The sequence below is a fragment of the Hemiscyllium ocellatum genome, chromosome 11 (assembly GCF_020745735.1).
Source record: "Hemiscyllium ocellatum isolate sHemOce1 chromosome 11, sHemOce1.pat.X.cur, whole genome shotgun sequence".
Taxonomy (NCBI): Eukaryota; Metazoa; Chordata; class Chondrichthyes; order Orectolobiformes; family Hemiscylliidae; genus Hemiscyllium; species Hemiscyllium ocellatum.
In genome coordinates this window covers 17439999-17452978 of record NC_083411.1, presented here as the reverse complement: position 1 = coordinate 17452978, position 12980 = coordinate 17439999, and the positions used below count along the sequence as shown (strand labels likewise).

General features: G+C 42.2%; 1 protein-coding gene across 5 annotated transcripts in view; it reads left to right on the top strand.

Annotated features, from left to right (window-relative positions):
* The window catches only part of septin6 (septin 6), an 84797-nt gene that overhangs the window by 59735 nt on the left and 12082 nt on the right, over positions 1-12980 (top strand). For all 5 annotated transcript variants that reach the window (XM_060832436.1, XM_060832433.1, XM_060832434.1 and 2 more), the window contains exons 5-7: positions 1374-1535; positions 9982-10078; positions 12507-12675. In XM_060832436.1, the coding sequence (XP_060688419.1) occupies positions 1374-1535; positions 9982-10078; positions 12507-12675 (428 nt within the window). The remainder of the gene's footprint in view (positions 1-1373; positions 1536-9981; positions 10079-12506; positions 12676-12980) is intronic.

Below are 12980 nucleotides of genomic sequence, written 5' to 3'. Positions count from 1 at the left end.
CTGTTTACATTTTGCAATGCTTGTATCCTCAGTCCTCCCAACTTTGGACTATGTCTGCAGACAATTACGTTCCTATTCTCCCATTCTGCCTCATCCAGAACTAAGTCTTAAGATGCTTCTTTATTGCATTAGGAAGTGCTGTTCAACTATTCCCACACTTAATTTAAGATGGAAAGACCAGAATAATGCAGAATTCCCTCTCCTCTTATTTCTACTGCTCGGTGGCCTAAAACATTCCATCATTAAGTGACCTGCCAATGCTTGCCTTCATTGCTCAGTCCTTTTGAGTACAATGTAGGAGTTGGGAGATCATGTTGAGGTTGTATCAGACATTGATTCACCCTGTTCTGGAGTACAGTGTTCAGTTCTGGTTACCCTGTTAGAGGAAGGATTGTATTAAGTTGGAGTGGGTTCAGAAGAGATTTACCAAGGTGTTGCCGGTTAAGGAAGGTTTGGGTTATAAAGAAAGGCTGGGATTTCTTTCACTGTAGCGAAGGAGGTTGAGAGACTACCTTTATTGGAGTTTATGAAATAATGAGAGGTATTGATAGTCTTGAAATCCCCCGTCCTAGGGAAATGGTAACTAAGGGGCACAGTTTTAGGGTTAGAGGAGAAAGATTTTTTTAAAAAAAAGACAGGAAGGGGAAATTTGTTTACACGGAGGGTGGTTTGCTTGTGGAATGAACTTCCTGAGGAAGTGGTGGATGTGGGTTCAGTTACAACATCTAAAAGCTATTTGGTAAGGACATGAATAGGAAATGTTTGAAGGGATATGGGCCAGGAGCAGGCAGGTGAGGCTAGTTTCGTTTAGGATTATGATCAGCGTGGACTGGTTGGACTGAAGCGTCTGTTTCCATGATGTATGACTCTTAGGACTCTATTTCCATAGATTCTGGATTAGAACAGGATGATCCTTAATTGAAAGCAAAATGCAGGGGTTACTGGAAATCTGCAATAAAACAAAGTGCTGAAAAACATTCATTGGCTCTGACAGCATCTGTGGAGAGGGGAGCAGAGTTTTAAATCCAGTGACTCTTCGAAACCAAAGAGGAGTCATACTGGACTCGAAACATTACCTTTGTTTCTGTCTCCACAGTGCCTGCTGAGTTTCTCCAGCACTTTTTTAACTCCAGGTGACCCTGGTATTTCATTGTGATGATAGATTCTTTTCTGACTGCTGCCCTCACGCTCCTTCTTTCTCTCATCTCCTGACAAATTGTAACTGGGGAAGTTCAGCTCCCTGTTTGTAACAAACTGCCATGGAAACATACACCTCCAACTCATCTTTTCATTTGCAGTACTTTTTACTTTGTGTACATATGACCTGAAAGGGTTACATCGTGTAAACCCACCTTTTCCGCTGTGTTCTTCAGGTCAATATCATCCCAATCATTGCTAAAGCCGATTCCATCTCCAAGAATGAACTCCAGAAATTCAAGATCAAGATAATGAGTGAGCTGGTGAGCAATGGAGTGCAGATTTACCAGTTCCCAACAGATGATGAGACAGTCGCAGAGATCAATGGAACAATGAATGTGAGTTTTCTGGAATTTTATTTTAATTTCAGACAGAACCAGAAATTGTCATCTGCCAAATTAATGCATCGTGCTGTGTCTATAAATTATCTAGTGAACACAGCATATGGCTCATAGGAAGAGGGTGGCAGAGTAGAAGTTGCCATGGAATGAAAATTTGGCAAGGGGCATATAAACTGGCATGTACCCAATCTAGAGCACTGTACATCATTTGACAAATTGGTAAAATGTTAGCATGCTAACTGCGTGAAGAAATGATTTTGCTGCCAATATCTTGTGTAAGAGTTGTTTAAGACCGAAACTGGGCAGAATTCCGAACATGTATCATAAACGCTGTGAACTGTTGATTGTTACGCTGCAGGCTTTCAATTTGTTTTAACTTGGGGTGTCAGAGATTATGACGAAGTTGAACAGAGTGCAGATTTAGTGATATGAAATTGTCAGGCTATTAGCATGGAGCACATTCCCTCTCCTGCTAGACATGGAGCCATGCAGATTTTCAAGACCCAAAATCAAATGCTGCAGATACTGGAAAAGTGAAATTTAATGAAACATGAGAAATCTGCTAATACTCAGCAAACCAGGCAGCATCTGTGGAGGAAGAAACAGAAATTAATTTTTCAGTCTGATGAACTTTAATCAAGAACCTCTATCCACAAATGTTACGATGAATTGCTGAGCATTTCTGGCATATTTTGAATTTGCATCACAATTGATGCCACTTTTTGAAATATCATATTTACCAACTTTTTTGATTTGAAAGTCTCAACTTGCTACTCTGGGAGTTGAACTCTCAACCTCTGGGTTTCTTGGTTAAGCTTACACAACCATCCATCCAATTACTTGTGCCATTCAGTTATTCGCTGCTCATTATTTTTCAGTCTATACAATCTGTCAGTCGTTTTACAATTTTGCAAATGGTAGTCATAAGTTGCACACATTGTGTATTCCCCTCATGTTTACTATTGTTTTGAGTTGCTGGGCATTCTAATTTAGCTGTGGCCATCAACAGCAGCAGAATTGTATTCCAGTGCAATCTGCAACCTCATATCCCCTACTCAACTATTAATGTCATGCCAGGGGATCAACCCTGTTTCAATGGAGAGGATGTCAGGAGTGGCACCAGCCATACTTACAAATAGGTGTCAACCTGGTGAAGCTAGACAAACAAGACTACATCCTTGCCAAATAGCAAGTGATAGACTGAGCTAAGCGACCCCACAGTTGGAGGATCAGATCTAAGCTCTGAAGTCCTGCCACATCCAGTCGTGAATAGTGGTGGACAGTTAGACAACAGGAGGCTCCACAAATGTCCTCATCCTTAGTGGTGAAAAAGCCCAGCAATCAGTGCAGAGGACAAGGCTGAAGCATTTGCACAATCTTCAGCTGGAAGTGCCGAGTGGATGATATATCTCTGTCTCTAGTGGTCCTCAGAATCGTAGATACCAGTCTTCAGCCAATTCAGTTTACTCCGCATGATATCAACTGTTGGATGCACTGGAGGTACAAAGCCTATGAGCCCTCGCAACATTCTGGCAATAGTACTGGAGACTTGTGCTCGAGAACTTGCCACTCACCTACCAAGTTCTTCCAGTACAGTTACAACATGGGCAATTTTCCATATGGTCGGATGAATGCCAAAGTATGTCCTATATATAAAAGAAGCAAGACAAATCAAACCTGGCCAATTATCCCCGTATTGATCTTCTACCGTAAAGTGATGGAAGGTGTCATCAGCAGTGCTATCAAACACCACCTGCTTAGTGACACCCAGCTTGAGTTCCAAGAGAGCCACTTGGCTTCTGACCTCATAATAGCTTTGGTTCAAGCATGGACAAAATGGCTGAATTCCACAGGTGAGGTGAGAGTGACAGCCCTTGACATCAAGACTGCGTTTGACGGAGGGTGGAGGAGTTTGCAGGAGTTTGACGTTTGCAGGAGTTCCTCATTGCAATATCCTGTGCTGTCTTCAGCTGTTTCATCAATGACCTCTGTTCATCATAAGATCAGAAGTGGGGATGTTCATGGATGATTATGCAATCCGTATGCAGTACTGTTCACAACTCCTCAGACAATGAAGCAGTCCATTATCAAATACAACAAGATCTGGACAATATCTAAGCTTGCATTGACCAGTGACAAGTAAGATTTGCATCACACAATTGCCAGGTAATGACAATCTCAAATAATAAACCACCATCCTTTGATATTCAGTGGTGTTAGCATCACTGAGTTCCCCTCTCGCAACATCCTGGGGGCTGCCATTGACCAGAAAATCAATTAGACTTTCAACATAAATACAGTGGCTAAAAGAGCAGGTCAAAGGTTAACTCCCCATCTGCCTCCTTAAAGCCCGTCCATCATCTACAAGGAACAGGTCAGGGGTGTGAAGGAATACCGTCCACTTGCCTGGGTGAATGCAGCTCCAACAACGCTCAAGAAGCTTGACACCATCCAGGACAAAGCAGCCCGTTTGATTTGCGCCACAACCGCTCCCTCTACCACTGAAGCTCCATACAGGCAGTGTGTACTACCTACAAGACATACTTACAAAATTCATCAAAGATCTTTAGACAGCGCCCTCCATACCCACTTCCAAATGGACAGACAACAGCAGCATATACATGACTCTGCCAGGACCTGCAAATTCCTCTCCAAGCCACTCTGCATCCTCACTTAGAAATATTGATGTCCCTTCCTTGTCACTGGATCAAAACCCTAGAATTCTCTTCCTAAGGCCATTATGGGTCAACCTACTTGGACTGCAGGGGTTCAAGAAGGCAGCTCACCACCATCACCTCAAGGTCAACAAGGATCATGCTATAAATTCTGGCTCAGATAGTGGCGCCCAAATAAAACAAAATTACCTTGAGGTCTATACTTCAGGTTACATTTAAAAACACAGACTAAGACAGGAGTTGGGCAAGTAACTTGTTCTGCTGCCAAATTATTGCTCTGACATTTTTTTCTTGTAAGCCATTACTGATGTTGTCTTTTTAATCTCTGACTTTTCTTCGTCACTGTCCTTTATTCCACACAGTGACCTCTTGGAGCTGCATGACCAGATTCTTGACAATGTGAATATTTTTTCTCCCTGGAGCTTTGTCCTTTCACGTACAGTTTAATTATTCACGCGCCTTGTGCAAAAGCTAAAGTCCAGCAACTTGTGACTCCCCCAACATTACAAAACTTACACAGTTGGCAGATTTCTGATTTGTTTCATAAACACTTTGTTGTTTGTTTGTGTTTGCAAAGTTCAGTCTTAATTAATAATTAAAAATGTTGTTAGAAGCACAGGAGAAACCTTGCAGGTCTGGCAAAACTTCTGAAGAAGAATCATGTCAGACTCAAAAATGTAACTCAGTTTTTGTCTCCACTGCTGCCAGACTACTGCATTTCTCCTGCATTTTCTGTATTTCAGATTTTTTGTATCGCAATATTCTGCTTTTATTTTGAGGAAAAAATGCAGACTTTGTTGGCTAGTTTTGAACAGTAAGTTACTGCTAAAATGATATTCTACAGTAAACTCTTGTCTTTGGAATAGATTAGATTACTTACAGTGTGTAAACAGGCCCTTTGGCCCAACAAGTCCACACCGACCCTCTGAAGAGCAACCCATTCCTCTACACCTAACACTATGGGCAATTTAGCACGGCCAATTCACCTGACCTGCACAATTTTGGACTGTGGGAGGAAACCGGAGGAAACGCACGCAGACACTGGGGGAACATGCAAACTCCAGCTGACAGTTACCTGAGGCGGGAATTGAACTTGGGTCTCTGGCGCTGTGAGGCAGCAGTGCTAGCCACCGTGCCACCCAATGTAAATAAGTGTGAAGGTACCCATTTTGATTGGGGTAACAGTAAAAGTAATTATTACTTGAATGGTTAAAAAGTTGCAGCATGCTGCTGTACAGAGGGATCTGGGAGTCCTTGAGCATGAATCACAGAAGGTTGATCTGCAGCTACAACCAGTAATTAAGGCGGCAAATGGAATTCTGTCCTTCATTGCTAAAGGGATTGAGTATAAAAGCAGAGAGGTTATGTTGTAGCTGGATAAGGTGCTGGTGAGGCCACACCTGGAGTACTGTGTGCAGTTTTGGTCTCCTTTTCTTGAAAAAGGATGTACTGGCACTAAAGGGGGTGCAGAGGAGGTCCATTAGGTTGATTCTGGAGTCGACGGGGTTGGCTTATGAGGAGAGACTGAGTACATTGGGATTATATTCATTGGAATTCAGAAGAATTAGGGGGTACCTTCTAGAAACATCTCAAATTATGAAGGGAATAGATATGGTAGAAGTAGAGAGAATGTTTCCACTGGCAGGTGAAGCTAGGACAAGAGGGCATAGCCTCAAGATTAGAGGGAGCAGATTTAGGGCTGAATTGAGAAGGAACTTCTTCACCCAGAGGGCTGTGAATCTATGGAATTCCTTGCCCAATGAACTAGTTGACGCTACTTCAGTAAACGTCTTTCAGGGAGATTTTTATTTGAACAATAAATAAATTAAGGATCCAGTGAGAGGGTGGGTAAGTGGATCTAAGTCCACGCAATGATCAGCCATGATCTTATTTCTGGATTAGTGGTGCTGGAAGAGCACAGCAGTTCAGGCAGCATCCAAAATGCATGAATGGCGGAGCAGACTTGAAGGGCCGAATGGCCTACTCCTGCTCCTAGTTCTTCTGTTCTTAAACCATTGGGCTTTCTGGGTCCAGTTCTTCTGTGAGTTAACCTCCTGAACAGAACTTAATAAGCTAATAGCATTTAAGCCTACCAAACCTGTTAGTGAACATAGTGGTATATGGTAACATTGAAAGAAGTTGCTAACTGGCAACGGGTAAGGTGGCCATAAGCCTACCAGATCACATAGCTGCATTCTCCTTAGAGAGAGAGACCACAGGTAGTGGTTTAACCGAAGGGTCACCGTGCCTCAAGTGAGGGGCGAGGTTGAGAAGGAAAGTTATTCTTGGTAACTTCAGCTGCTGTGGGAATTGAACCCATGCTGTTGGCATCACTCTGCATCACAAACTAACCATCAAGCCAACTGAGCTAACCGACTCCCTGTTTTGGCACAAAGGAGTGGAAATCACTCGTCAACAATTGGATGAATGCTTATTATTAGGTACCCCTGCCTGCTACTTGTACAACCTGCTATCCAAAAGAAATACTCAGTTGTTAATTGAACCATCCGCAGGTAATAGACTGAGATGCTAGCCTGCAGTCATATCATCCAGTTCATTGGCTTGTACATTGGGCATGGTGATGGGTAAAAGTAATATGAGGTCATAGTAAAAACCTCAGGGGAGTGAGCCATGAAGCAATAAAAACCCTGGCACTAAGATCAGGGAGAACCATAAATCAATAGCTCAACGATTTTCTGGATGCCTCAATTCTGTATATTTCAGGGACTTTGATCTTCTGCCTGAGGTAAATCTGCTGGTTGCACCTCATTGTTACCACATTGGCGGTTGTGCACCTGCTCGAGTTATGCAGTATGCCGATTGTGTGCTTTGCCCTAGGCCTTTGCAGTTTGAACTGCAATACTAATTTGCCTGCTTTGCATTTCTCCAGCCCACCCTCCCCAGGCAGTGTGTGTCTGTTAACCTTCCAATATGATATTAGGAGAATGTAATAGTTGCAACTTATAACAGACTCCACTGTTGTACATGAGGCTTCTCTTTTTTTTTGTTTCTCTTTCCTGCTTTTTCTGTCTCTTTGCCCTTCTCTGTCTCTTTCCTCTCTTCCCCTTCAACTCACCTGTTTCTCCCTCTTCATCTCAGGATCTGTCTGGAATTTTGCCACCGTAGACTTTTTATATTCTGTTTGCCATCTCACTATCATCATCGATAGTAAAGATGTAATAAGGAAGTCCAAATCTGTTGCCATTTTAATTCCCTGTGCTTGTGCCTGCTGTGTTGACTTTATGTTTATGAGCACTGACATTTCATTGGAGCATGAAGGAACACAGCTGTTCCTCATCTCAAAGCATAATGCAACGCTGTGGTCCCTACCGTGCCTGCAAAATCCGTCAAATGTGCCCTCAAGTGATTAAATTGATGTGTGTGTCTGATGTTTGAGCTGGGCTCTAACCTCACAAATAGGGTGAATGTGTTCATTATGGTACCACATTGGCAATGTAAAAATAACACTCTGTACAAACTGGGTGCCACTGTTATTGTTTAATTTCAAATTATGTATAATTTAGCTGCGTGCTGCAATTGCAAGGACTTTGTGCTTTGAAGCCCTAAACATTGCGAAACGTTTAATGCATCTAAGATGTAACAACTGAAAATTCCTACTTTGTGATTATCCCACTCTGATAATTCCTTCATGCTTAATAACCATAAACCTTTGAAACAGGCTGAGCAAGTTGTGAAAGCTGTTTGTTCTTTTAATTCTTTTATGGGGTGCGGGTGTTGTTGGCAGAACCTGCATTTGTTGCCCATCCCCTATTTGTCCTTGAGTATGTGATGAAGTGCATAGGATCCTTCATTTTAGAAATACAAGAAAGTTATTCTTTTTCTTTATAAATAATTGATATGGCCTCTGTTGAAGTATTGTGTCCATTTCTGAGCAGCACAAAATTGGGAAAATACCATAGGAGTCTTTACCAAAATCAGACAAGCAACGAGGGTCATCGGTTATATGGAGCGATTACACATTTGGAATTGCTGTCTTTTAAGGGCAAAAGGTCATTGTGAACATGTCCATTAAATCTCCCAGTGATGAGCGATTTCAGTGGAGTAGGAGAGAAGAGGCTTGCATTGGCAGGAGAGTCAGTAACCATGGTGAGATGAGAATTCTTTAATTCTGCAAAGTATGATCTGGAAGGCACTGTCTGAAAGTGAGGGTGAAACAGATTCAGAAATAACTTTTAAAAGGAATTGGTTGCATACTAAAAGGTGAAAAATTGCAGGACTTTGAGGAAAGGACAGGGCAGTGGAACTAATTGGATAACTCTCCTTTAGGCTTATATTATTTAATATCAAAGCCTATAATGCTACGATTGAGATGGGAGGAGCGCACTGTTTTTCTCTAGCCCCCCTGCTCCACAGGTCACAATGTCAATTCAATTGTTTTGCTCAGTTCCTGATTATAGTCAGTCACATCTACTCTCTTCATTAGACATAGAATATTCAGATCCTTTTAACCAGGCTTCTTTGATTAAGCACATTTTTGTTTTATAAAACAAAACTCTTTCCACAAAGAAAGAGATTGCATTTTCATGTGAAAATACAGCATACGCACCTCCTAATTGGGTGAATGTTTTCCTTACAATACCACATCAGCAATGTAAAAATAACACTACAAACTGGGTGCTGTAACTACAGGATAAGGCCTCTGTTATTGTTTAATTTCAGATTGTATAATTTAGCTGTATGCTGCAATCGCATGTTAAAAGGGAAAATTAATTTATCTCTGCAGAGATTTACTTTGGGGACAAAACACTTTTGGCCATTAATGATTAATTCTTGAAGGAAACCAAAAAGACATTATGTTGAATGTTCCGATAGCTATCAGTCTGGTGCTCTGCCATATGTGGGCACGACACTAGACATGTAGTTATCTTTAGGTGAGCGTCCCCAAAACAATATAAAGAAATCCTCCAGACGCTCTTCGACGGGACAGTCAGGTTTCATGATGGATTCATAATAAGGCTGCACCAGAAAGGTAGAGTTGAGCTGAGCAATCTGTTGTTCAGACCTTTTTTTAAAAAAGTACACTTGTGGGACGTGGACATCGCTGGCTGAGCCATCATTTATTGCATGTCCTTGGTCACCCTGTGGAAGATGGTGGTGAGCTGTCTTTTTGAACCACTCTTGTCCATCTACTGTGGATAGATTCACAATGCTGTTAGGGAGGGAATTGCTAGATGTTGACCCAATGACACTGAAAAACATAGTTGTGTATTACTAAATCTCTATGGTGAGTGGCTTGGAGAGAAACTTGCAGGTGGTGATATTCCATGTATTTCTTGCCCATGTCCTTTTAGATGGAAGTGGCCCTTGATACGAAGGTTCTGCCTGAGAGTCTCTGATGAATTTCTGTGTGTATCATGTAGATAGTACATGCTGCTGCTGCTGCTGCTGCTGCTACGCATTAATGGTGGAAAGAATGCACGTTCCCCGAACTGAAAATGTCCACTCTCCGAAAAACACCAGAGTAGCCATTAAAACCCTGTGAGGTGACTGCCAGCATTTAGCTGGAGCCATGTGATTTCCTGGAACTGCCCTTTTAAATAGTGTCCCAATGTGTCCTTTCATTGATCTTTTCAAAATGAAACTGGGGTATCTTCACCCAATTTGAAATGAATCAACTTTTCCCTGCATTCTTTCAAAACTTAAGTCTTCAAAAATATTAACTATGAAGCCTTTATAGAATAATGTACAACACAGATTCCATTGTTACCAGTACAGTTAACATACTGTTATTAAATTGTATATTTCAGGCACACTTGCCATTTGCTGTAGTTGGAAGCACAGAGGAAATAAAGATTGGGAACAAGATGATGAAGGCGCGCCAGTACCCATGGGGCACTGTGCAGGGTAAGCTGGTTTTATGGTATGTGGTCGGATTATGGCCAGTAACTACAATGTTGCTCAAGTTTGATCAATTGCTTTAGTCTTTTTGCTATCAGCCTGTAATAAATAGTTAGCTTTCCTAAAATGTCCAGCACAATACAGTGCAATCAAAATCCCCATTCAAAACCAAGAACCGTTTGAGCCCTCCTTCCCATTCTATTGTTTGTCTTCCCTATCCTTGATAAAGAGAGAGCATTTTCTGATTTCTGGCTCTAAAACTACCGTTTTTATAACAGTTACTGGGAAGTTATTACACAAGATCCTGCCATATGCAGAACTTTTACTTCCAGATCCACCCACATCATCTTTGTTAACGTTATGAACGTTATTTTACTGGTTATTTCTCCAGCTGCAGTGAGATTCATGTAGTGCCTCTTGAGTGTTGTTTGTATTCTGAATGCGAGATTAAAAGATTTTGGTGGTGTTCTCTCATGAGTGCCCCAAATGGATCACAGAGGATTCCAACCCCTCCGCAATGCTTGGCATGCTGTCCTGGCAAAGTCTTTAGTTGTTCATTAATCAGTGTGAGTAAGTGCTGAGTAAGCTGACCTCAATCTGGCTGTAAAAGTACTGCAATTGTCCTCTTGTGTTCAGGCTAATTGTCCAGCATTTCTGCTCCAGATGGTTATCTGCAGCTCTTGTTGAAAGCACCGTCGTGAGAATATTAAATAAATGCACGGCCAGGCAGTACTCTGACTTCCCACTCACTCTGTAGGCTTGCTCGTGAAAAGTGAAGGCTTGGTTTAGATTCTGCAAAGGCACCCACTGTCCAAATCTTGTCAAAGAGGCTGGAACTTTTTTTTTGGAAAAAGGAGGAGACTTTGAGGGAGAATGGATGGACATTAGCTTTTCAGTGTGTTCGATAGTGGCCTGTTCTCATTCGGTTGCAGACTGGTTTCCGAAAGAAATCTAAACACCTCATAAGAACTAGGAGTAGGAGGAGGCAATTCAATCCTTCGAGTCTGCTTTTTTTTTGATACAATGATGGCTGATCTTATGTCAGGCTCAACTCCACTTTCTCGCCCATTCTCCATAATCCTTCAACCCATTATTCATCAAAAATCTCTACACTTCCTCAAATTTACTCAGCATCCCAGCTACACCATACTCTGGGGTATTGAATTCCACAACTCTTTCACAACTCTTTTGAGAGAAGTAATTTCTTTATATATATTATAAATCTGCTCTGCCTCATCCTAAATCTATGTACTCTCATTCTACGTTGACCCACGAGAAAACATCATTTCTGCGTCTACTTTGTCACTCCCCTTTTAGCATCTTAAGTACCTCAATTAGATCTCATCTCATTCACCTAAACTGCTCAACCTCTCTTCATAAGACCAGCCTCTCGTCAATCTAGGTAACCTCCTCTGAACTGTCTGCAGTGCATTAACATCCCTCCCTTAGTGGATGTAATAGCCTAATGGTAATATCGCTAGACTGTTAATCCAGAGATCCAGGTAATGTTCTGTGAACCTGGGTTTGAATCCCACCATGGCAGATGATGGAATTTGAATTCAATAAAAATCTGGAATTAAGAGTTTAATGGTGACTGTGAAACCATTGCTGATTGTCGGGAAAAACCCACCTGGTTAACCGGTGTCCTTTGAGGGAAGGAAAGTACCATCCTTAACTGGTCTGGTCTACGTGTGACACCAGATCCACTGCAATGTGCCCTCTGGGCAATGAGGGATGGGCAGTAAATGCTAGCCTGTCCTCACCCTGTGAGTGTATAAGCAATAAATAAAGGGATCAAAATTGTAGGCAGTCCTGCTGGTGTGGTCTCTCTAATGCCTTGTACAGTTGCAGCAATATGTCCCTACTTTTATACCCTTTCTTTAGCAATAAATGCCAGAATTCCATTTGTCTTCCTTCTTTGCCTGCTGTACCTGTTTGTTAGTTTCCTGATGAGGAGAGCATATGAAAGTGAAGCAAGAACCTCTTTTAAAAGTCGCCATTGGCATGAGCTGACATGTGCCACCCATTAGTAAGTGTCATCTGAGCAGGGTTTCAAGCCTGCTTTTCCAGTCAGTTGTTCCGCTTCTGGTGGTTTTTGCTTTGATTTTAGTTCCCCTTTTTCTTTGTTCGCCCTACGTGTGACTTCAACGAGAAGTGCAGGCCTTAGGGTGTGGTTATGGTTGAGTGACATTGCAAAGGTACCATCTGAGGCACACCTCACTTCAGCCCAGTTGCAGTCCACGCTGTCCAGTGAACATGAGGCACTACAGTAATGCAGTTGCCTGAATTAATCGGTATGTGACACGACTTGGTTGCTGTTTTGGGATCGCTCCATGGGAAATTGTATCTAATGTTTGTTTCTTTTTAACAATTTAATGTGTTCTGTCTTGGTTTTGTTTTCTGTGAAATTCTGAAACCCGAAATCACATTGCAGTGGAAAATGAAAACCATTGCGACTTTGTAAAGCTACGAGAGATGCTAATCCGAGTCAATATGGAAGATCTTCGAGAACAGACGCATACTCGTCACTATGAGCTGTACCGGCGCTGCAAGCTGGAGGAGATGGGATTCAAGGACACGGATCCTGATAATAAACCCTTCAGGTAGAGTACACAGCCATGAATCATAGAACCCTGACTGTACGGAAGCAGACCATTCAACCCACTGAGTTCACACCAAACCTCCAAAAAGCATCCCACACCCCCATCCCCAGAACCCTGTATTCCACATGACTAATCCTGCCTGCACATCCCTCGACACAGTGGGGAACATTAGTGTGGCCAATCCACCTAACCTGCACATCTTTGGACTGTGGAAGGAAACCAGAGTATCTGGAGAAAACTCTCTCAGACATGGGAAGAAAAGCAACTGTTTGTGTGCAGTTTGCACAGACGGTGAAATTGAGCCT